Source organism: Vanellus vanellus, assembly GCF_965231255.1.
Source record: "Vanellus vanellus genome assembly, chromosome: 6".
Lineage (NCBI taxonomy): Eukaryota > Metazoa > Chordata > Aves > Charadriiformes > Charadriidae > Vanellus > Vanellus vanellus.
The window spans coordinates 28105989-28128809 of record NC_138911.1 but is presented as its reverse complement, the minus strand read 5'-3'; the positions used below and the strand labels follow the sequence as shown (position 1 = coordinate 28128809).

General features: G+C 42.9%; 1 protein-coding gene across 1 annotated transcript in view; it reads right to left on the bottom strand.

Moving 5' to 3' along the window:
• AMBRA1 (autophagy and beclin 1 regulator 1) overlaps positions 1-22821 on the bottom strand; it is a 137453-nt gene that overhangs the window by 9287 nt on the left and 105345 nt on the right. Inside the window, exons 15-17 of the mRNA XM_082484831.1 lie at positions 18831-18970; positions 2312-2404; positions 494-687 (exon numbers count right to left, since the gene is read on the bottom strand). Of these exons, the coding sequence (XP_082340957.1) occupies positions 494-687; positions 2312-2404; positions 18831-18970 (427 nt within the window). The remainder of the gene's footprint in view (positions 1-493; positions 688-2311; positions 2405-18830; positions 18971-22821) is intronic.

The window sequence follows — 22821 nt, the reverse complement described above, 5'->3', positions numbered from 1 at the left end:
TCATCAATCAGACTAAACAGAATACTCATACTTGCTTTATGACAAATGATTTAGAGTATTTTATCTTGCATCCAGATGCTGAGCTTGTGAAGCCTGCACAGGCTTTAGATGCAGAGGTTGAAGGACAAGCTAAGCTCTAACACAGAGGCAGAAAGGATAATTCTTAGCAGTTTACAGCCTTCCTGATGGTTAGAGTTCAGGAGATTTGTGAGGAGTGATGTTAGTACAGCTGATTCTACAAAGACACAATGATCTGAAGAAGAGTCCATTTTGCCCTCTAAAAGCATGTGAAAAAGACAACTTCTGTATTCATATGGGGAGAGATTTGCTCTCCTGATCATTTTGGCCTGGCTACAGGAAAATTAGGCTGGAGAAATCTTTGCTGAAGAGACAACAGGAGAGTCCAAATGCATTGACAGGATGCAGAACCTATGTGGACACTCCTCACTCACCAGGTAAGCTCTGTCAGATAAATCATTGCTTGGGCTCCTACCTTCCCCAGTCCCTGCAGAGGCGGATTCCTGCTCCTGTACCTCCCTCTCTGTCTGAGTCTCAGCATTCTGCAGTTGAGGCGCCAAGGTCTGGGTACCCTGCGAAGTCACAGAGGTGGGGGGGTTTCGGGGTTGCAGGCCTATGGCATTCATCAGGCCCATGTCCCTGTCTGTCCTCCATGTGGCTCTGCTGGTTCTGAAAAGAGAAAAAAACAAATAAGACCAGGAGCATTGGAGGCAATGTGCCCCAGCAAGATTGAAGCATCCACCTGAGCCTCTCCTTGCCTCCCCTCCAACCAGGCATCTGCTAGCCACTGTGCAGATGGGGCTGGAGGGAATTGTGACCTGCACTTATTTGCACACCCCCCCCCCTCTCCAGCCTCAGCTGGCTAGTCTCTTGAGTTTTAAGCCAGAGTCTTACAGTCCACTCACCCTTCCACAGAAGCAGTGTGTCTGACTGGCCTAGATAGATATCCCTGCAGCATCACTAAACCTGCAGACCAACTCTGTCTTGGGGTCACTGAGTTGAGTAGGCAACACAACATGCAGCGCAGGACCACAAACACACACACAACCTCCCTCTGCACATCAGCAGGGTGGTTTTAACTCCCAAGGATGCAGCCTGTATCCCTTCCCTCCTCTGGACCTCCTAGTTTGTCATCATCACACGTGAATGCACACCAGCAGGCATTTCTGCCCGTTCCAGTTGGACAAGAGAAATTCTCTGTTCTCAAGAGCAAACAACAGGAACCGCCTCAAGGCTCATTAGCTTCTTCTCAGAATTGAACAGCTGAAGTGTATGACACTACAAGAGCTGAATCTTGACAATGCTTGGACGCTCTGTCCAAAACTGACCTCTGGCTGTTAAGTGCTGCGAATGGTAAAGAGATTCTAGGAAAGACTGCCTCATTCACAACCTTTTTTTCATATAGTTTTGAAACCTGCCACACTTTTCTTGCTCTCTCTTTGAGCTAGTTGATTCTTGAGCAGTATTTCTGCCTTCAAGCTGCTTCTAAGCCCATCATGCAAGACTGATATGTGCTGTCAAAAAACGCGAGTAGTGGCAATATCCACACATACGGCAGAGTAAAGAATCTACTGCCTGTTTTTCAGTCTCTATCAGTCCAAGGCTGTAGGACAGCACAGACATTGATTGCCCTGTACACCAACTCACAACTTCCTTGGGATCCTGGAGCTCACAATTCAGAAACAAGACTGCCACTCTCTTGCTGAGAACAGCTGGCTTAAGGAGAAGTACTCTTCACTAGGACAATCAGCAAGGGACTGCAGCATCACCCTTGTGTTTAGAATAACTAATGCGTGCATCACCAGACAGACTGGATGAAGCAGCCAATAGGGCTGTCAAGGGATTTAGCTTTATTTTTAGAGTTTACTGCTGAGAAACAACTGTCCCATGACTAGAAACCAAAAGGGATGAAAATCAGTCACCAGGACCGCCCAATGGATTTGCACCCATCTCTGTGAAATCCCCCGTTCTTCAGTTATGCTCCAAAGGCAATTTACTTTGCATGGTGTTTTGATGCATCAAGCCCCACATGTTCCTCCTGCAGCTTGCTCAAGGGTGTTACCAAGGCCATGGATGACACATGTACTTTACAATCACTGGCAGCACTTTGGAGCACTGAATGTCATTTCCTGGAATCAGATCTGGTGGCCCAACTAGGCAGTGTCAGAGGTGGAAAAAACTGTAATTAAAGCTGCCAGTACTAAGGAATCGAAGAAGAAGAAGCGGTGCTGTCAGATGTAACAAAAGCACCAGAAAGGGTCACGTCTCTCTAACCCATACCCAGGAGACTCACCCGGGCCGTTCAGTGCTCCTGCTGCTGGAATGCACAGCGAAGACGTTCTCATTCAGCTGGTCCCAGTGGTACTCAACTCCAGAGTTTAAGGCCCTTGAAACACCAAAGAAGGAAAAAATATTAGTATGGCAGCACACTATTCCAGCCAGCGCACATTATGTCCCCACAACACGAAGGACAGTGTTGATTCCTGCCCTACAGAAACTGCAGATCTAGCTCAGTTCATGTTTTTGTTAAAAGGGCTCATCACCATAAACAGCCTTGCAAACATGGAGCACTGTATTACCCAGGTTGGTCTGGAATATTCCATTCATTTCAATTCAATATTAGCACCGAGGCACAGCAACAGGAGCAGAGAGATTTTCAGGAAATGAAGACATACAACTGTGTGTATAAAATCAGGTTACCCTAACTCCAAGTGACTAAACAAAGAATTGGAATGGGAAGGCCAATTCTCTTTGTGGTGCCTGCCAGCATTTCCTGCACTAGGTAACGCTGAGTATAACACTGCTCTTATCTGACATTTAGTTTCTTTGCAAATGGTTCTCATTCTACCTACAAATAAATCTCTATACAGCCCTCTCACTGACAGTCACTGTGGAGCACGGGCAGATGTAGAGGATATTTTAGTAAGTTTCCACAAAAGAGTTTGTACAGGATCAACTACCTGTGTGTCCAAAAAGTCCAAAACTTGAATTTTACAGCTAATGCTATTAAATTTAACAGAACAGCCAATGCTCTGGCAATCTTTCACAGTGTATCTCCCAAAAAGACACGTGAAGCCAGGGCTGGCTAATTATGACACAGGAACAGGCAAGGTTAACAACGTATTGCTAATCATTACATTACTACTGAAGACTATGAGCAATCACAGAAACTAAACCACTGTAACTCTGTAAGTGCATCTCACGCTATTTCTAAGGCCCAAAAGCTGTTAGACTAGAAGAGAATAAGAGTTAATCCAGCTTACTCTGTGCCATACAGAAATGTCAGAGGACTGGCACGCACTGTGCAGTCCAAGGCAGTATGGGGATTTCCCACCTACTGCTGTATCCCACCTGCAGAAGCACTACAGGCTGCACTGCCGTGGAAGAGACTTTCTGTACAGTGTTCTGCCATGCCATGGTGACACACCAGCAACCTGTGAGCTGGTCTGGGAGTTTTGAAATGGTGCTGTGTACTGCCACACGGCTGCTGGACTGCAGATTTGCCCCGATAGTGTTAGGTGAACAGTTAACAGTGCTGCACAGTGGTCACAAAGCGAGTTTAAAAAAAAAAAAAAAAGTTCCCGTCCAGACAGAAGGGAATTGCATCTGAAGAGCTGGACTTGTGTCACACCGCAGGCAGTCTCAGAGCATGAACTAAGGGTAGTCCCACAATCTGAAGGAAGGATTCAGGGCAAGTAGTTGGTAGCTGGTTATGGCTCGGGCACAAACATGGTGTTTTATGTATATATAAAAGCTGTTGTCCCCTGTAATGAGATGCCTCAGAAGAACTGGCAAGAACCCCAGCTTAGAGGACGCTGCAGGTCAGATGTGCTGCAATGGGAGAGCTGTGTGTGCTGGAGGCTTTGGGCTAGGCTGCTGGGGTGACAGCACACCAGCTTGGGACCGAGGGCAAAACCTGGAGAAAATTAGGTCAACAAAAACATGCACAGAGTCTATAGGAAGTAATCAGTCATCACTTTCTTTTTTTGTGCTGAGCTAGCCCTGTGCTGCATTATACCCCATGAAAGCAGCTGCCAGGGAGATGCTGATTTACAAAGGCTTCAGAGTTTACTGACAGATGGTAACCTGTCACTAAAACCATGCCAGTCCCTCTGGCTGCTCCATCCCCTGCCTAGTATACCGAGGCTTAGCTGTCACACTTTGCTGTCTGCAAAGCTGCACACTCCCTAGGCAAGCGAGACTTTCTGACCTGGTAGGCAAAATTTCCAGAAAAAGCCTAGTTTGCTTGGTATCTGCAGCTATTACCCAACAAAGCTAAAATGACCCATGCTCTTTTCCCCCTCCTTCCACACTTCACGTTTTCCAAAGTACAGGTGTGGTCCCCACAGCCACCTACACAACTGGTATTCCTCGCCAAGGTTCTGTGTGCCCTACTCATCTTTGCCAGCTCCCAGCTCTAGAAACTAGAAGAATGCAAAGCTTTCCCTAGGCCAAAATGTGAGTTGGCAACACTGTGTTTCCCCTCTTCCCCCAAACACTGTGTTCTTGTACTACACAGAAAGTTCAGTTCCTGCACGCGCACACACGGGTCTGATTCATCTCACTTCTACAAAAGCATGATGGCACCAGGCTGATGCACAGTACACCAGGTTAAAAACTCCCATCCCTGCTCCTGCCCATTCTGCAGGGGCTCACTACTGTATGCTCAGGTTGCTGGATAGGAAAATCCGTTCTAACTCCAGTCTGTCGATTTGCACCTTTCCCTGGACGGTGAAATCAATAGCCATTCCATTTAATACATGACTTTGGACATTGGTTTTAAATACTGCCGTTTATCAACAGAGTTTCACTGCCAGGGTCCTATTAGCTGCTCATTTACTGCCAGAGAATCAAGGGCTTGGCTCTCCTTTCCCAGGAGGAAGACCTATAACAGCTGTTGCCACTACTCCCGTTGCTGACTCTGAGAACACTGATGAACAGGCTTACGCCAAGGTCACTAAACTTGGCCATGATGGGATTCCAACATCCTCAGCACCACTTTAACCTGGCTTTTTAGTCTGTACTGCGCCTGTCTCCCTGCAAGGCCAGAAAAGTGGCTCAGAATAAACACTTGGTACTCCCTACTGCAGCAATGAGCATCCTCACAGCTACCTTTCGGCAGACTCTTCCCCCACCGGGGTCAACTAACCATCTTAGTCTCTCCCAACTCCACCTCGTGCAAAAGGCCTGAAGCAATAAAACCCTCAGCAGAATCTTTGTTCTCTTTTGTATCCATCTGCATCTCTCTGACCTGCATCTCATCTGCCTCTCCACAGCCTTAAGACCAATATCCAGCTTGCTCCCCATTAGGTCTTCCAGTTTTTGGATGACTGTTTGAGGCTACAGAAGAGATGTTTCAGACTGCATCAAGGTACAGTGGCAAAAACAAATGTGTGAACTTAACAAAGGGAGCTGGTTGGGCACTATCTTTTATACTACACTTGTAACTTCCCTACTTAATAAGCAAAGATTTCATAAAAGAAATGCTGCTATTGTATGGGTTTAGTGTCAGTTTTAAGACCATGCCTGCATTAGAAACTTGATCACATAATCGCACCTTAAACCAACTTAAGTACACAACAAGATCTGTGTGACAACCACCATTACCTTGGTTTAAATCAGATTTTCAATTAAGTTAAAGATTTGCACTGGTTTAAGCACACCTATTTAAACCAGTGCATTCTCCCTTTTCAGAGAGCCTAAAGGTTTTTTAATGCTCATTGCAAAATATTGCTTGAATTTTGTAAATTAGCAAGCCTTTCACAGCACGTTTCCCAGGAGATTTGCAAATCAAGGCCTGACTATTCATTTCACAGAAGCAGAGCTTACACTGGAGAAATGAATATTTTTCAGGTAATGTAAGCATTTAACTTTTGCTCCATCAAACTCTAGACATGGAAACGCTGGAAGCACTTTACATTTTCCAAGGCGTAAGGTAGAAGCTCTGTGTAGCACGGAGCATGTTGCCACTTGGATGTAGATGCAGCAAGGAGGACATTTGTTGCCCAGGGCTTCAGGGTGAAAAATTGCAATTCTCCACAGTGCGTCAGTCATGGACAGTGAAGTCCACTTAGTCAAGTTCTTATTTTCTTCCTTTTTATGGCTGTCACTAAGCTCTCTAAGCCCTCCCTGGAAATTTCCATTAGCTTTGTTAAATGCAGAGCTGCTCACAGCCCGGCTTTCCCAGCAGGGATCTGTTCCGAGATGGACTTTTCCTTCACGTCTGTGTCCAGCTCACATTATTAACAAGCTTGGAGAGGACGAAGGGCACAGATTTGCATGCTTTGCTGAAAGTCAAATAAGGATTCAGACTGAAGCCTGTTAAGTACCAAGAGCCAGCAACTTAGGCAGCACAGCCTCTGCATGGAGGTATTACCTACACAGCTCAGGAATGTCCCCCTGAAGAAACTAGGACCAAGCTCTAGGAATTAATGACAAAATTATTCACACGTGACAAGAAAGCTGAAATATGATTTACTGCCTTGGCTTAACCAGCATTTGAAAATTAACCTGACAAAGCACACAGACATCTGGGTAAGCCCCTGCTGGCATATCCAAAACTGGGAGTTGAAGAGGAGGGATTAGGACAAAAGTTCCCCAACTGTACCCCACAATACAGCTCAGCATCAAGCTGGCAAGACAAAAATAATTTGCAAGTAGGGTATACATGTCCAGGAAGGCATTTATAACACTGTCTTTTCACTTAAACCATCCCCAATACTGAAGAAGGCAGAAGCAATGGGCAGATGGCACTGCTCTCCTTCTTCAAATCCTGCCATGTGGAAAGGCCCAACAGCAGCACACTTCTCTGCTACAGCACTAAATTAAATTTTGATTAAGACATTGCTGCCATCTAAAAATATCAGCACAGCCCCATTACTACCATGAAGAGTGTGGCAAGCCCAGCATGGGGAAGACTATCTGCAAAGTGACATCATGCAGCACGCAGCTAGGTGAATATCTGATTTTCAAGCTGCCGAGGTTTGCTTTCTCCACAAAAGAAATTACTCTTTAAAGCAAATTTCTCAAATATAGTGTCCATTCAAGGTCACTAAGAGCAAGCATACAAAATCAGGTTATTTTACAAAGGATTTGAATTCCCCAAGATGTGCTTTCCTCCCTTTGTGTAAACTTGTCATTCTTAACCCATTTAAACTGTGGCAAGGAAATACAGAGCGAGCTACAGACAGCAAGGTCACACTATGCTAAGGAGGAGGAACCCATTGTCCTTGTTCGGGAAGGAAGAAGCTGGTATCTCATGCCATGCAATGCTTGGCCGGATTCCAGATGCATCCTTGTCAGCAGCTCATTATCTCTTCTGCCGGCGTGTGATGATCAGCACAGCAAGCCCATCCCTGGCTCCCATGATTAGCTAGGCAACGGTATTGTCAGTACAAGGCAAAGTTTGGCACTCCCAGCAGCTGCCTGGATAGGAAAACAATCATTTCTAACACACTACTTCATAAATATTTAGCTTTTAGTGCAGGCGATGAACCACGTGCAGAGACAAATCCAACTGAAAATTGGCTGCAGTGCAAACTGTATGGAACCAGCAAACGGGACTCCTGGAGTAGCTCTGCTGGGCAGTAATTCCCCTTGACCAAGGAAGAGGTGGCAGCTTCACTGACACCAGACTATTTCAGAGCACAGTCCATGTATGACTAGCCACGGGAAGAGCATGAGATCAACTTTAAGAAATCCTAACAAGTTGTACAGAACGCAAGATCTGCGGTTTACAATTAACAACCACACAGACATTTAAGTGACGTATGAAATTATCCTATTCATCACATTCAGAGGAACAATGGAAAGGTCACCCTTTCTCCGCAAATAGCAGGAGGTGCATTTTTACTCCCTATACTGATACAGCCCGCTAATTTTCCAGAATCCTGCAAGTTTCGCCCGCCTGGAAACCAGCAACCATGCAGAAACACATACTGACACCTACTTGAATTGCCAAAGGTGCTGCAGAAGCAGGACAGCAAGCAGCTTGGTGCAGCTGGTAGCCATGTGTCTGCTTCAGGGAGGATGCCAACTCGACTCAGAACACTATGCAAGATGACTGGCCCCGTTTATTTGATTGTGCAGTCCTGCCAGCTAGGTTAAATAGCAGGATTTTTGGAGAGGCTCTATTCAAACTCACACCATTTAAATGAGGTCAGCCTTATAAGTCTGGAGGCACTAATAGCTAATAACACTTGCCTGTCTCAACAGCATGAACATGCACATGTTTGTTCTGCCCACCAGTAGGCAACTAAAGCTGGGTACAGTCCAGGCTCTTGCAGCCAGTGGATAAGATTTAGACAGAAGGCACACCTCTAACAGTCATCTTCCCTGGGCAAAAACGTGACGTCGCAGCTAAGAGAGTCATCTGTCAGCTAAGATGTTAGATACACCTCAAAGCGAGAGAGAAAGGAGATATTAACAGAGTAGGAAGAACACAAACATGATGGCTTCTTTGGATCCACAGGGTCACTACAGCTAAAACCCAAGTGAATTCCAGGAGTCAGCATTTGTAACCTGCCTGTCTAGCAGTTTGCATGTAGTAGATGAGCAGACTCATGACATGGAGGATACACCAACAGAAAGCTTAAGAGGACTTTGTCTTGTATTCCAAGGGAGAAAGTCTAAAATTAAGAATCAGACTTCCAACACATTCAACAGGACTGATAAATGGAAATTAAGCACCAAGACAATGACAGAGCAAAAGGAGAGAGTTTTGTATGAAAGTTTGGATGTTCGATTATCTTGGGACTCAAGAGCTAATATTGAGGTTGAGAGTGCTGCCCTTAAGGGCCATGAAGCTACACACCAAAACCTGTGTTGAGAATAAGGACAAGAAAAGTCCCTCACAGACAGCCTTCATGCCCATGCTAATTCTTCTACCAAAATGCCACAACAGTTTTTTAAAGCAGCTTTTCCCAGAGCTTTTTTTTTTTTTTTTTTTTTTACACTACTCTCAGCTTGACATAGGAAGTTCTAACTCATACCTGAGAGAACAATAACCACCATCCTAGTCCTGAACGTGACTCCTGTAATATTAATGTTGTAACTAGACATCAGCTACCTTGACATGTAGAAGACACACATCTGAATTTGGAGGGGGTGTGCTGAGGTCATTGTTAAATGCAAAATATTTGTAAGCAGATGGACAAAACACTCAAGCAAGGTGGGCCCAGAGTTAATATTTGCTCCTACAACACTGGTAAGACTTTTGTATGTGTTATACTGCACTACACAGTTGTTTTAGCACTATTAAAAAAAAAAAAAAAAAAGCATGTTTATGTGAATAAGAACATACCATCCAGGTGAAAAAGCCTGGAATAAAAGGCAGAAATTAACCAAATAAGGATTTCCTGAATTTTCACTGATTTTCTTCTCACTCAAAATCTTGCCAGTATTCCATTATATCCTTCACTTACGTGACTTCAACCATGCCAAGTAGCACGTAAGGACCCTCTGGAAGGTAAATAACGGATTCTAGAATGCAGAGCTTTAAGTTCCTTAAATAAGAACAATTTAGCTTGGTATCACCTTAAACCAAGCTCTAAAGGTGGATAACTTGCTTAAATTCCTCTAAAAACCTAAAGGCTTGTTAATTGCTTAAAGTGATTACAGGCAGACTATACTGCAAATAAGCTTTGAACCCTCAAAATATCTTAAGCTGTTTATGATCTATCAGCTCTTCCAGTGGCTTAGACAATTTAGGATGTTAGGATTCTTTGGGGGAGCGCAAATTGCTTAAGCCTTCTAAGGTTTTAAACATCTTAAACTACTACAAGTCTTGAGAGCCAAAGTCACTGTTTAGTCTTCTCTGAACTTTCACTAGCATTTTAGCAGAAACTAATATTTACCGTTGATTCAAAGGCAACTTCCAAGTAGGCTTGTTTTGTACATCTTATGCCAACAACTAAACCAGGAAAATGCATTTATAATGGGAGAAATCAACTTCAAAATAAACATTTTAAATTAGCAAGCATAGCAATGGTGGTTGTTTGTTGTTTTTTTTAATAGAACAATGCTATGTGCACACACAAAACTGCCAAAGTCAGAACCATGACCTTAGTTTGGTCTGATCTCAGTACAATCTACTGGGCAAGCCAAGTTTTATATTTTTAATCTTTAGCAGCTTTGGAATTAGCCAACTAAAAAGTTTTTTTGTTTAGCACACAGGGGAAACTTGCTCAAAAAAATGGAAAAAAAAAAATAGACAACCCCCCCAAAACCATAATTATTACTCAGAGTTTGTAGACATTGAGTTGAGACCATTTACAGAATCAGATAGCTTGAGGATTTTAAAAAGGGAAAGAAAATGAAGAAAATGTTGGCTGTTTTATCTGCTAGCCAGATTCATTCACTACAGTCCTGCTAGAAAACACAGGCATAAGGGACAAGGAATAAAACTCCACAAATAAACTGGATCAAAGACTGGAAAATTAAAGATGATCTTACTGGAAGGCCAAGGGAGTAAACAGCCGAACAAGGAAGGTCTAGTTTAGACTTGTGGAGAAAAGAAAGGTTATAAGAAAGCAGGATGGACTGGTGCTGCTAAAGAGGGAAAAGACATTCTAAAAATAAACAGGAAAAAAAATGGTACTGGAATGAAAAAAGGTCTATTCATCAGTGAGGCTAAGAACAAAAATCAATAATGGCTCAAAGTGGCCAGGATACTGAATTTTCTCTCTGAAGTCTCCACTTAAAACATATCCAAGGGTACTTATGCAATTAGGGAGTAAGAAAAGAAGCCAGACATAGCAGCCAGTTACACTCATTAAGAAAATAAAATAAAAAAAAATTAAGAAGGTAACTTTTTTAAGCCATTCACACCTGATTTAACGTTACACAAAACTCAGAAAGTGACAAAAGGCCAAAAAAGCCAACTTAACAGCATTTTTCAAAAAGAAAGCCATACTTAAATTGACAATTGCTCTCTCCTAAGCATAACTTTAATCCTTAAAGACAGTAATATAACAAAGAGAAAAAAGGAAGATATCTAAAAACAATGAAAGAGTGAGCCGTAGGCAGTAAGTCAAATAATTGCTTGCATGAAATTTAATTGCTTTTGTAGACAGAATTAGACAAAAGTAAAGGAAGAAAAGGCAGCAGGTGTGATCTGAATAGATAGAAGTGAAGCATTTGGTAACTCTTCTTAAAATACGTTTTCATGGTTTTAAAAAGATTGCTACCGATTACGAGAACCAGTAAGGACCTGCAGAAGCCCAGTGAAGTAGTACAGAAACCGGTAAGCAGCAGGTTAAGTTTCTTTAACACTAAGCTCTGTACCAAGTTCCTTTTCTCATGGTGGAGAATAAATGTCACTAACTAGTCAGTGCTTCAGCATATCTTGAAGAACCAGGTGAAGGAAATGAACTTGCTAATAACTGAAGACTTAAAGCAGCTCTCAAAATTTATCTCTAGGATTCATAGACATATTAAGTGGAATTTTATGAGGGCATCTTCCACCTAATGCCATCATTCATCCTGGATATCAAATTCACATACAGAAACAGAAATAGAAATGGAATAAAAACCAATATCAGAATGGAGATACTGTTTTAAGCCCCCACTTTACCACTCCACTTCTCTTGCATCTGCCAATGACTAAGCCTCTCGGCACTCGGGATACCTAAGGCTTCCCTGCACAATTGGGAAATAATTAATTTCAGGCATTTAAGAAAAAAACTGAACAATAAAATCCAAATACAAGCTTTCAGGACATATCTTTAGTGCAAAATTGGCCATATTCCCCCTTTTATCAATTGAAATAATCTTTTACCCTCATTTAGAAAATTCAGTGTATCTTGCTAACAGGCAGAAGTAGTCCAGGACTTGCATCTGCTTACTTGGCCATGGTCAAAGACCACTGTGCAGATGCTGCCTTTCAAGAGGCCATTTGCAGGGAGGACTCAGACGTAACCAGTATCTCTAGCTGCCCCAGTTAACAGTGAGAAAGTTCCCTGTGCAGGGTTGCTAACATCCCTCGCTTACACACAAAGGAAGACAGCTCCTCCTTCTGTCTCTTTGTTTACTCCATCCTCCAGAAGCTATTCTTAAAAGGCAAACAATGCACCAGGGCTTATGCTGCTGGGGGCATCATTGCTAGAGGCTGAAGAGCCTGAGGAATGGAGCCAGCCAGCAGAGACATGACATACCAGGCAGCTGGATAGAGATTACTATCTCTTTATGAGCGCTGATAACCAGATGCAGACACATTGTCCCCATTACTAGATGAGAGGATATGCAATTCTCAGAGGAAAAATCCCTGGATTGGAATGGGCAGACAATTCCAATGACCCTCTGCAAAGCATAGGAATTTATCGTGAAGAGAATTTTCCCAGAATAATCTCATGTTAGAGGCAGATCTCACCACAACGAATTAAAATATGCACACTGCATAGCACTGAATGAATTTGACACACTCCACACCTACCTCCCAATGAGAGAATTCCAAGGGATGCTGCCTCTGAACCAGATACATCTTCAGGGGATATTTTAATTCCATTACCAGAGGCTCTGTCTGCTGAAGAAATCCTGCCTATCTTGTGGATGCCTGGCATTACACAGCTACCCTTAGACAAGGTGCTTTGAGTACTTGGGCTTGAAACAGTTTTCTCAGAACACTGAGGTTTTTGGACTAGTATTTTCAAAAGTACGTGAGTGCTGAGCTCTTCCAGAGCCTGCCCTTGAGCATGGGGAGAGCACTCAAGATGAAATGAGGAAGAACGGATATTTGGACCCCCTGCTTTTCTCCCACGGCAGTCCTCCACAAAAGAAGCCAGCAAAGGGCAATAAGCAGCATGCAGTCTGCTCCTCCTCGCTTTTGGTCTCACCTGTTCATGTTCTACAAGACAATTAATGTTTGAGAAGCCCCACCACGGGTGTTTGTGAATGGGAAAGCTCTTGTTAGTACGTGACAGGATAGGAAAGGTTATGAGCACTAAAAACCAAATTCCTTTTTAATTCAGTATAGGTGTTTCTACTGTACGAGACACTGTGGATTTCATTCCGTGCTGCAAAAAACAAAGATTCAGGAACTGAATCAAAGTTTGAACTACACAGAGCCAAGAAAGACGTACAAAACTTTAGCGAGGATCAACACTGGTCACAGTTACCAAGGATGTCAGGCAGCCTGCGGTGGGGGAGAAGCAGCCTTGGGGAGGCTAAAAAAACCCACTAGCAGCCACACAGAAAAGTCAGTGTGTAGCAGGACAGCAGAGGGGTGGGGGGAATTCACACCATTCTACCACCTCCTGTGACAGACCTCCAGGCCACAGCGAGTAGTACATGGTAGTTCATTTCATTTGCTAAGTGTAGTACAGTAGCTCAAGTAGTGTGCCTAACGGGATTCCTGTTTTCATGCGTCACAGCTCTCCCAATGAACATTACTGACAGGAATTTAGTGTCTTGATTTAGCTCAATGGTGCCTACCCTTTAAAACGTGGCAGCCTCAGAGCCTTTCAATACCATGCTTCTGGAACGAACACAAACTCATCTTACATCCAAAAAGCACAAACTACCACATGGTAATGTGAAGCTATATGCAAGCAGATCGCAGACTCATGATCTAATATGCATGCAAGTCTACCAACTGGCAACCATCTATACACTGAACCATGACAAGGGTGAACTACAGGACCCTCAAAAAAGGAATAGGCTGTCACAACCTCATACAGACTGCAGCTTGTTTCCAGTCCACATCTGAGGGTCAAGTGTCTTACCAGCAGGACTTGCCTGTGAACCACAGACCTGAGTACCCTTGCTCCAGCCTGTCATCACAGTAATTGGTTAAAAAAGCAACAAGACTTACATGAAACATCCCCAGAAACCACTTACACTGCCTATGATCTACTCAATTCCATTCATTGCTCTATGCATCTTCAAGATTTGCAGATGCCCTTTCTTCATATCAGCTTCATGCACTTGTGCTCTATGCCCAACAGTCACTTCCATGAACCTTCTCTCAGTGACTCCTTCTCTTACATGGTGGCTGATAAGTTTTTCAAATAAAAATGGTAGACCAGACTTGTGAAAAGTTAAGTTGCTTGTCCTGTTGGTTACTTGCAGAGTGTTTCCAAAAGCTAGGTTCTAGTCCCACAGGAGCCCAGTTCCCTGTGTTCTTTCACACAGTCCATTCCTCAAAAAGGACAGTAATTCAGCAGGAAAAGTACACAAAGTCAGAGACCTGCTCTAAGATGGATAATTCATTTATTTGCAAGCAAACGAAACCAGCAGCTAAACAAGCAAAAGAAAAGTACAGATGAAGGACAAGCAAACACAAACTCCACCACATTTGCTATTTGTTATGCTTACTTGGAGTAAAATTTATTCACTGACAATTGGGATCTCTGGGTTTTCAATACAAGCCTGTATGTAATACTGCATGTTCAAACTAGCACATTAGTAAACAATGTAAGATGGTCAGCCTTTGAGTGTTCGGAAAAGGAGGAACTTTCCTGACATTACATTAAAAGTTTCTTCCAATTTAATCACATAAAAAGCAGAGCAAACAAATGAATGCTTTTTAATAGCCCAGTTTAGTGAGCTGGGTGACATCCTGAAATCTAAGGAAGCAGGTACTCAGTGTCCTTTATTTCATTTACTAGCCAGAATGCAACCCTGCTCGGGTTTATATCTTTGGCTAATAAAAACCTTTATTCTATACTCATAGCTGCTGTACTGGCTTATGAATTCCAATTTCTTACAGGCTTCTTTCAGGCCCATTAGGTGCATTTCCAAGTGTGGATGAACACTGCTGTCACCATCTCACCTCCCTACAGCACAACAGCTCTGAGAGCCAACTTGTCAACACCTGTTTAGACATGGAACTTGGGTTTATAATACTGAAAAAGTGCTTCGTGGCTCAGCAGTCCAACCCCACCCCCAGTCACAAGTATTCAAGTCATTGCAAGCCAGCCAAGCTGCATCTCCGAACAGCTAAGCCTCTTGCATCCACCCAACCAATGTACAGGCTATTGCAGAATCAGCTGGTTGTCCACCTTTCTCTAGTTCACAGCCACAACCTAGCCATAGTCAATTTACACCTCTTTGTTCTCTAGTAATAATAAAAGAATTTAAATAGTTCTCAATTTCTGGAGATTTATGGAAGGCTATAAAACCCCCTCCTTAGCCCTCCTTTTTAGTCCTGCTGAAGACCCCAAGCTGCAGGTTTTCTTCGATAAAAATGTTCCACAGATCCCACTAGCAGCTCTTTCTTGACTACTCTACCAGTTCAATGGCAGTTCTGAATACGGATATGTGAATTTTCAACTGTTTCAGCTTATGTATTAGTTTCTTCTACAGTGATAGCAAAATGTTACTATCTGTGCTGTTGAGCATCTTGTGTCTCATCCTAGAACTAAATCTGTTGTTTTTACAGCCTCACGTATTGATGGCTCAATCATCTACGATCAACTAAAACCTCGGGTCTTTTTCCTCCTCTGTCATTTTAACTACTGAGCTCAGTGTTATTAGTCACTAAGTGCACTTTGTACTATTAAATTCTATCCAATTTCTACAGCTCCAGACACTTTCAAGGCAATCCAGCTCTTATGCAATTCTCTGATCTTTCTCTGCAATGACAAGGCTAATGTCACATCCTCTGCAAATTTATTCAGTGCACCCTTACAAGGCATTAGTGTAAACAGTATTAATAACCAGCCACAGAACAGGTTCTTAAAGAAGTCCATCAAGGACCTCTTTTGCAACAGAGTCCAGCACTCAACCATGTTGTACTCTTTCCTTTAGCCAGGCTTTCATCTGCTCTTTATCAGATCTTGTTCTAATCCTAATTCTTTACAAGTTAACTAGATTTATTGTAGTTGCAACATGGGAACTGCCTTATTAAAACGCAGAAGTATTAGACCTGGAGTAAGTCCTTAGTTGAACCTTTAATTAAAAATAAATACATAAAATTCATATAGCATCCAACCTGCTATACTCCACCTTAGCCATAGAATCATAGAATGGTTTGGTCAAGTCATAATGCATTCGATCCCACTTTCCATGGCTTTAATTTTCCTTTCCTTCAAAACTTAACCCATAAATCTGTGTACCGAGTTCACATCATGGATTGCCAACATAACCTGTCTTTCCCCATTTCCATTTGAGAGGAAAAACTGCCATCATTGCTACCCCAACTTAGTAATCCAGCCCAAAACGTTTGATTTTATTGTTTCTTTGTTACTCTGGAAGGACTACTTGCATGGCCTCTCATTATGCGCCCATGGATCTTCAAGTTATGCCTTTTTTTTTTTTTCGGTCAGCTTGTACTTCCAGTCTACTCATCTCATTTTCCCTAAGCACATGCTTTTAACATCCTGTATTTGAGGCACAGCTGCTATTCCAACCTGTTTGATCCCTGTAGTACTTGGTTTCAAATACCTTCATTGTATATGAGAAAAAAGACCAGGGAATTATAACCATTTCAGTTGTTTGCTACTGACCAATTTCCTTTGCCAAATTAGACCAGTGGGGGTGTTTTCAGCAGTACAGTGTTTTCTTCATCCCTGCTATTTGCTAGGCTATCCCCCATATAGTACTCTATCAATTGCTGAATCCTTTATTTAATATTTCTCTTAATCTGTATTACTGTGTATGGAAACTACACAAATATTTTTCATCTTTCTCACTTCTCAAAGTCAACAGATATGTCAACCTGAAACCAAGTCTATTAAGCCAAGAACTACTGAGATGGCATCTACATGTTGATCTTCCAAGTACGTCTGGGGCAGATCAGAGCCACTTCTGTTCTGATAGACTCTCACTCGTTTGTATGTTCTGATGTTAGAGCCTCAATGCAAGTCATTCAGCTTGGTGAATATCTACACCTTCATGCAGAGGTTTTTAAGTCACTCTGACTGTTGTTGGGTCTATAAAATGGTGCAGTTGAGAACACCACATATCAGGTGTCCTGCTCCAAAAACAACCCACCAGTCCACACGAGATCTGCAACAGTCACTAGAAGCATCAGTCACTCTAATCCATCAGTAGGAAACCCGTTGAAGCATGTCTGTCAAACCACCAATAAATCTCCCACCTCTACAGCCACCTTGTTTCATGTTTGTATACAAAAAGTTTATTTTTGTTGGAATTGTGGATGATTGTTGCTGGGATAGAAGTAAGGAGATAGAAGAGTGCCCTAGCAACATGGTGAGCTAAGAAGGTCTAACAGAGATGCTGCAGGAGGACTGACAGTGCTTCCATAACATACCATGAAAGTGTTCCTGTTGTCTTTAATTAGTGAGGTGCCAAGAAGAGACATGCCACTTAGCTTGGGGCTACTGCAAACACCAGAATGGATACCTAACAGGGGGTGTGGCAAGCCAGACCAAGCTCGACTCTGCAACGTTCAGTCAAAGTGTCCACACTCAGGGAGACTTCATTTCCCTGGGTTCTCATTCAAGTTCATCTCATAAGCCGTGATCTGTAGACTAGATCTTATCACTTCTCTATACTGAAAACAACTTAGAATAACTCTTTAGAGTTTGAGAAGAGAGCCATTATTCCTGAATAATTCTTCTGCTTAGAAAGTACAGTAACTACTCTTGAAGAAAGCCACTTATCCTGGAAGAGAGTGATTATAGCTTATTCTATAATAATATATTGTAGAACTTCATGTATAAATAAGGCCTTGATGAAAGATTATGCTCAAGAGAACAAGAGGGCTGTTTGAAGAGCACTGGCATTCTGTACTGCTGAAATTGGTCCAATCTGAATTCCAACCAGAGATTTCACCAGAAGGCTGTACTGAATTAGTCACTATTACAACTGTATATATTTATTCTGATTTAAGATAGTGGTGCTATACTGACCATATGACTCTCCTCAAGCACCACATGCCTGATCTCATGCACAACAAATGGAGTCCACATGCAAGAGGTAAGATCACCAGCAGTGCTACAAGTTTCTAGCTGCCAGCTTTTAAGTTACAAGGAACTTCAACATGCGAAGCATAACACGAAAGAATAACAAGGTAATTTAGTACCAGAAAATAACTGAAGCAGTGAAATCCCTGAATTGGTTCCTGAAGCATAAAAGAAACACTGCTCCAAAAGATGCACTTGCACACCATAATGGAGAAAAGGGTCTCAAAGTATGGTGCAGAGACTCCCCAAGAATGCTGAAGGCAATATGTGTTTCACTGCTAAGATGCTCAGTCATCATCTGTGTCACACCACATCTAAACTAGCTTGTGTTTAATTGCAAGTTTACAAAGGGACAGTTACACCCTTCATGGCACTGTATAAATAAGAGAGCTGAAGTCTAGACATCACATCATTGGGCTTTCAAGTGTGGACCAAAACAATTCACTGGCTTGCTCATAATCATGACAAAAATCTTGGCAGTTCATAGAATCTCATGCTTGAATACTGTAACAAGTATTTGGTAAGTCTAGGTCAGCAGCTTTCAACCTGGTTGGTGGACTCCAAAGGGTCCGTGAAAGCTGAGGAAAGCAAGCATATCACTAACAGTTCAAATTTCCTGTTCTCATTGGAAAGTTTTAGAAATCTGTAAATCCAGAGAGACCGAGAGACACCGCACTAAACATATGTGAAACAAAAGGATCCAGAAAGCCTAAAAATACATGGGAAATAAAATGAGCTAACAGTCTCAGAAGTTTATAATCAGCAAAACAAACATTGACTGTAAGAGACTAGGGTAAACACCATGGCAGTCCAAAAGGAGTATTAGGAGTTGGGCTTTTTGGGTCCCTCAAGCACAATGCCCCAGGCAGTGAAAAGCCATCTTATCCCCACTGCCCTAAGCACAGAACAGCCAAAGCAGTTATAACTCCAAGTAAAGCAACCACTTACTCTGGTCGGCAAATCACCAGGTCCCCTTTGTTGGTGCCATATGCCAATCCCAGGCCTGGCTCAGGCAGCCAGCGAGCAGAGTTTATGCTGACATGTCTTCTCTGGTCGGCAGGCATTGGGTACAGAACGTTGAAAACTCTCTGAAACAATAACAGCAGGTTACTTGACTGGACAACACAGGGCAGGAGAGCCAAGGAGGCTCAAACAAATGTTCAATCTCCCTGCAGCAGCACAGCTGGCCAAGGAGACATGTCACTTTACAGGACATTGCAAGAAACCACTAATCCAGCAGCAAGAGTAAGCAGCTGCTAGAAACATGCATGTATGTGACCCTAAGTGTTTAATAGGCTGACTGGCACACAGCTGTGGAGCAGAAGAAATTCTGACCCCAGGAGAATCTGCATGTCACTCAGTGGGCTGCACAGTCCTTCTATTGAAACTAATTAAACAAAGTGATGGGGACAAGTGGTATAGTCATTGGAAAGCAGGACAACTGGGACTCTTCTGGTCTTCACCTATCATCTTAACTCACTAGGGTGGAACAGGAAACTGGCAAGAACATGGGCTTTCAGCATCAAAAGTTTATTGTTTTTATTAAGCAAACAAAACTTTATGCAAATAAACAATTCTTTCCCTTATTAAACTTTTAAACAGCTTCCTTAAAATGTTTCAGAGTTTGTCCAACCCCACACCAACAGTGCACAAAAGAAAATGAAAATCCAGAGATTATGAGAGTAAAACAAATACACAAGTAACAAATCCCTCAGTTCAGGTCCCCTTCCAATACCATCCATTTTACCTGCAGTGAGGTAAGAAGCTGAAGAGCTGCTAAGGCTGCATGTAGTTAGGACGGCCGCAAGCCAGTGCTTCCCAAATGCTGCATTAATGCAGGTGAATGAAAACACTGTGCCCGTGAAGGACCACTAGCAAGCTCGGCTGTCTGGTCTGCACTAGCTTGGTTTCTGAAGTGTACGAGCTTGAAAAGCAAGAACGATGAAGTGGAACAGATTCTACGTATGCAGATACTCTCCTTCTACTCCAAGAAGCTAATGTGTTTTGTACAGCACAACGCTTTCCTGCACCCTGCCATCCAGCAACTAGAACTGGCTATACTGACAACACTCCATTTAGCCAGAAAATGACACGTGTAGATCATAAAAACAAAGGCATGTAAAATGGAAAGAGGGGTAATGAGCCAGTTTGGCTACCAGGAATAGACAGGGACAAGCTGCTTCAGTGGACTGGGCCATCAGAGCACGTTCCATCATGGCTTGAGAAGGGTAGGACTGAAGACTGCATTCACAAGTCCAAAGCATTAGCAGAATTTCTGCAGAAATTTACCTAGGGTTTAAACCTGTAATCACTGCAGGTAACACAGAGTTTGAATCTAAATTTTCAATGGGCTAAGTCCCAGGTGAAAGATGTTTTCATTAGGTTTTCTGGTGGGCAACCATTCATCTATCACAAATCCCTTCTTCCAGATTCCCCAGAAAAGGGGATGGTGCTGGACTAGGAAGCAGGGAAGGGAATGAGAATGTGCTTGAGTAAGAGAGTAAAGGTAAAAGTAAAGGGAACGCAGATCAACCACTGCTTCGGTGACCTGAAGTAATAATTAGAATTCATTAGGGTGGGACTCGTCAGCTAGCATAACAAACTGGGGCTGTTTTTCTCTGTAGTTCTGCCCACCCCACATCTTGTCTGTTTAACAATTTAACTTGAGAAGGTGGAGGCAGACACCACTTATAACTGTATGCCCTCCAATAGCTAGTACTCAGAACCTTTATCTTGACCATCGTAATGCAAACAAAGCAAGTCAGAGCAAAACAATATAGCTATGTTATTTCCCATCATCAGTAGCACATTTAACCTCTCCTCTGAGGTGGCCACATTAGAGGAGAAAACAACCTTAAGGATTTCTATGTATGACAGAAGCTGGTTACTCTTTGCCCTGGCTATCATTCAGTAATTACTGTATTCAGAGCAGCTCGGTGTTTGGGTGGAAGGAACAGGCTCTTAGGGTTTTATCTAGCTCCTACCCATCTCTGTCATGTCTTCCCCGTTCCCTCCCCACCTTGATTGCTGTATGGGGGGCATACAGCATGGGTGGCGGGCACGGGGAGAAAAAGAGGAAAAAAAAAAAAAAAAAAAAAATCACATGTACAATGGTAACACCTGTTACCATGGAGATTATGGTGCACTCTGAGATAGGAAGACTGGATTTTGAGGAGGAGGAGGAAGGAGGGGAAAGGGAGGGGTCCACCAGAGCTGGGAGCATAAATTCATAAAATAAGCATTCCAAATCTCTCAAGAACTGCAAGGGTTTTCCATCATACCCTTCTTTGGCAAGTCAGAAACAAATTGTTTCTCTTCTGAGAACGGCTTTGCGAGGTATCACAGCTAGAGAAGCTGCCTCCCTGGGCTAGCCACAAGCTCTCCTCCACTGGCAGGTGATTTTGCACAGCCGTTGTCCCACGGGCTCTGCGACCAGTCACACCAAGGAGGGAGACTTGCTAGCTACAGCTCAGCATCCAGGTGCTCTGCAGTAAATAGCACCCCACAGAAAGTGCTGCCAAGGACATGGGTCTGGTTCTGACAACCTGCAAAAATGTTGGCTGAGGGCAGAATCTCAAAGACAAGACGGCTTAAAAATTCTGTGTAAGAGTAGTTGCTTCACCACTCCACTCCATTCACTTCTAAACAGCTTGTCACGCAGAAGAGCTCCCCTCCCCTGCTGCTTCCAACTCCCACGCTAATGGGACAAATCCATGCAGTGTTAAGGGTGATGACATCCGTGCGTGTGGTAATTAGTACATAAAAAGAGAAAGCAGCTGTACTGGCATAATCACCACTCGCAGCAGTAACCAGGACCCAGCTAATCAATCTGATGCAGTCATACAGACTGGCTGTTGCAATTGCATCCATTAGCAAGACCCCCTACTCTATCCAGAGTGGAAGAAAAAAAATTAAAGTTCCTTCAACATCGGCAGGTCTCTCTCTTCAAAGAAGGTCAGAAACCTGCCAGAAAACATTATTCTCCATAGATCACAGCTAATTCCTTTCAGATTTTTTTGTGTGTCTTTTTGTTTCTGTTGCTAAATCTTATAAAAAGTTACTGAGATATTTCAACCGAAGTAGACAGCCTGAAAACATACCACAGAGTGACCGCAGTGCTTTGCCAGTAGGACTGTCCATGCTTTGTAGTTCCGAACTTCTAGGAATAATATTCAAGTTATTACAGGAATACTACACTAACACGATTCTCCAGCTTCTAGGTCAAGAGATTGCTGTCAACCCTCAAACACTCTTAAAAGTAGCAATACAAATGCATAAAGTTGATAATTCACCAGTTCCTTTCATGAGGGCTGGACCACAAACTAGTTGCAGGCCATACGTAACAGCCATGTTGATGGCCAAGGGTTCAGGAACTAATTTAGAACCACTGTTGTAAAAGTCCACTAATCTTTATGGTACCTACCACACTCTACCACAGCCTCCAGAGAGTTTATTTTTAACAGGGTGGCATTTTCATTTAGGAGATCGTATTGCATCACACTTTATCAGCCCATAATCACCGCCAGCAGCCACAGTAAGCTTCCAGACTCTTCACCATAACCAAGATCAAACTTGCTTTTAGCATCACTACACTACTAATTCAATAATACATAGCCACACCATTAGATGTGGCGATTCAGCATTTTAATAAGTTGGCAGTTGTGTTTGTTTCCATATGCTGTTCTGAAACAGAGTTTTGAATGGTATGTTTCTCCAACTATAAACACTGTGAAGTCTGAGGAGTGGGAGCTTCAGAACATTCCTATGGAAGCTTAAGCCCAAACAGGCAACGTAAGTATAGCAAGCTGTTCTCTTCTTGGCAACAACAAACATATAAATGTCATTTCAAGGGGCAAGAAAGGTCCTACCCCTTCCCTTTAGGGTTGCCACACGACCCAGCCTGGATTACATAGAACAGTCGCTCGACCTGTCCTTATGT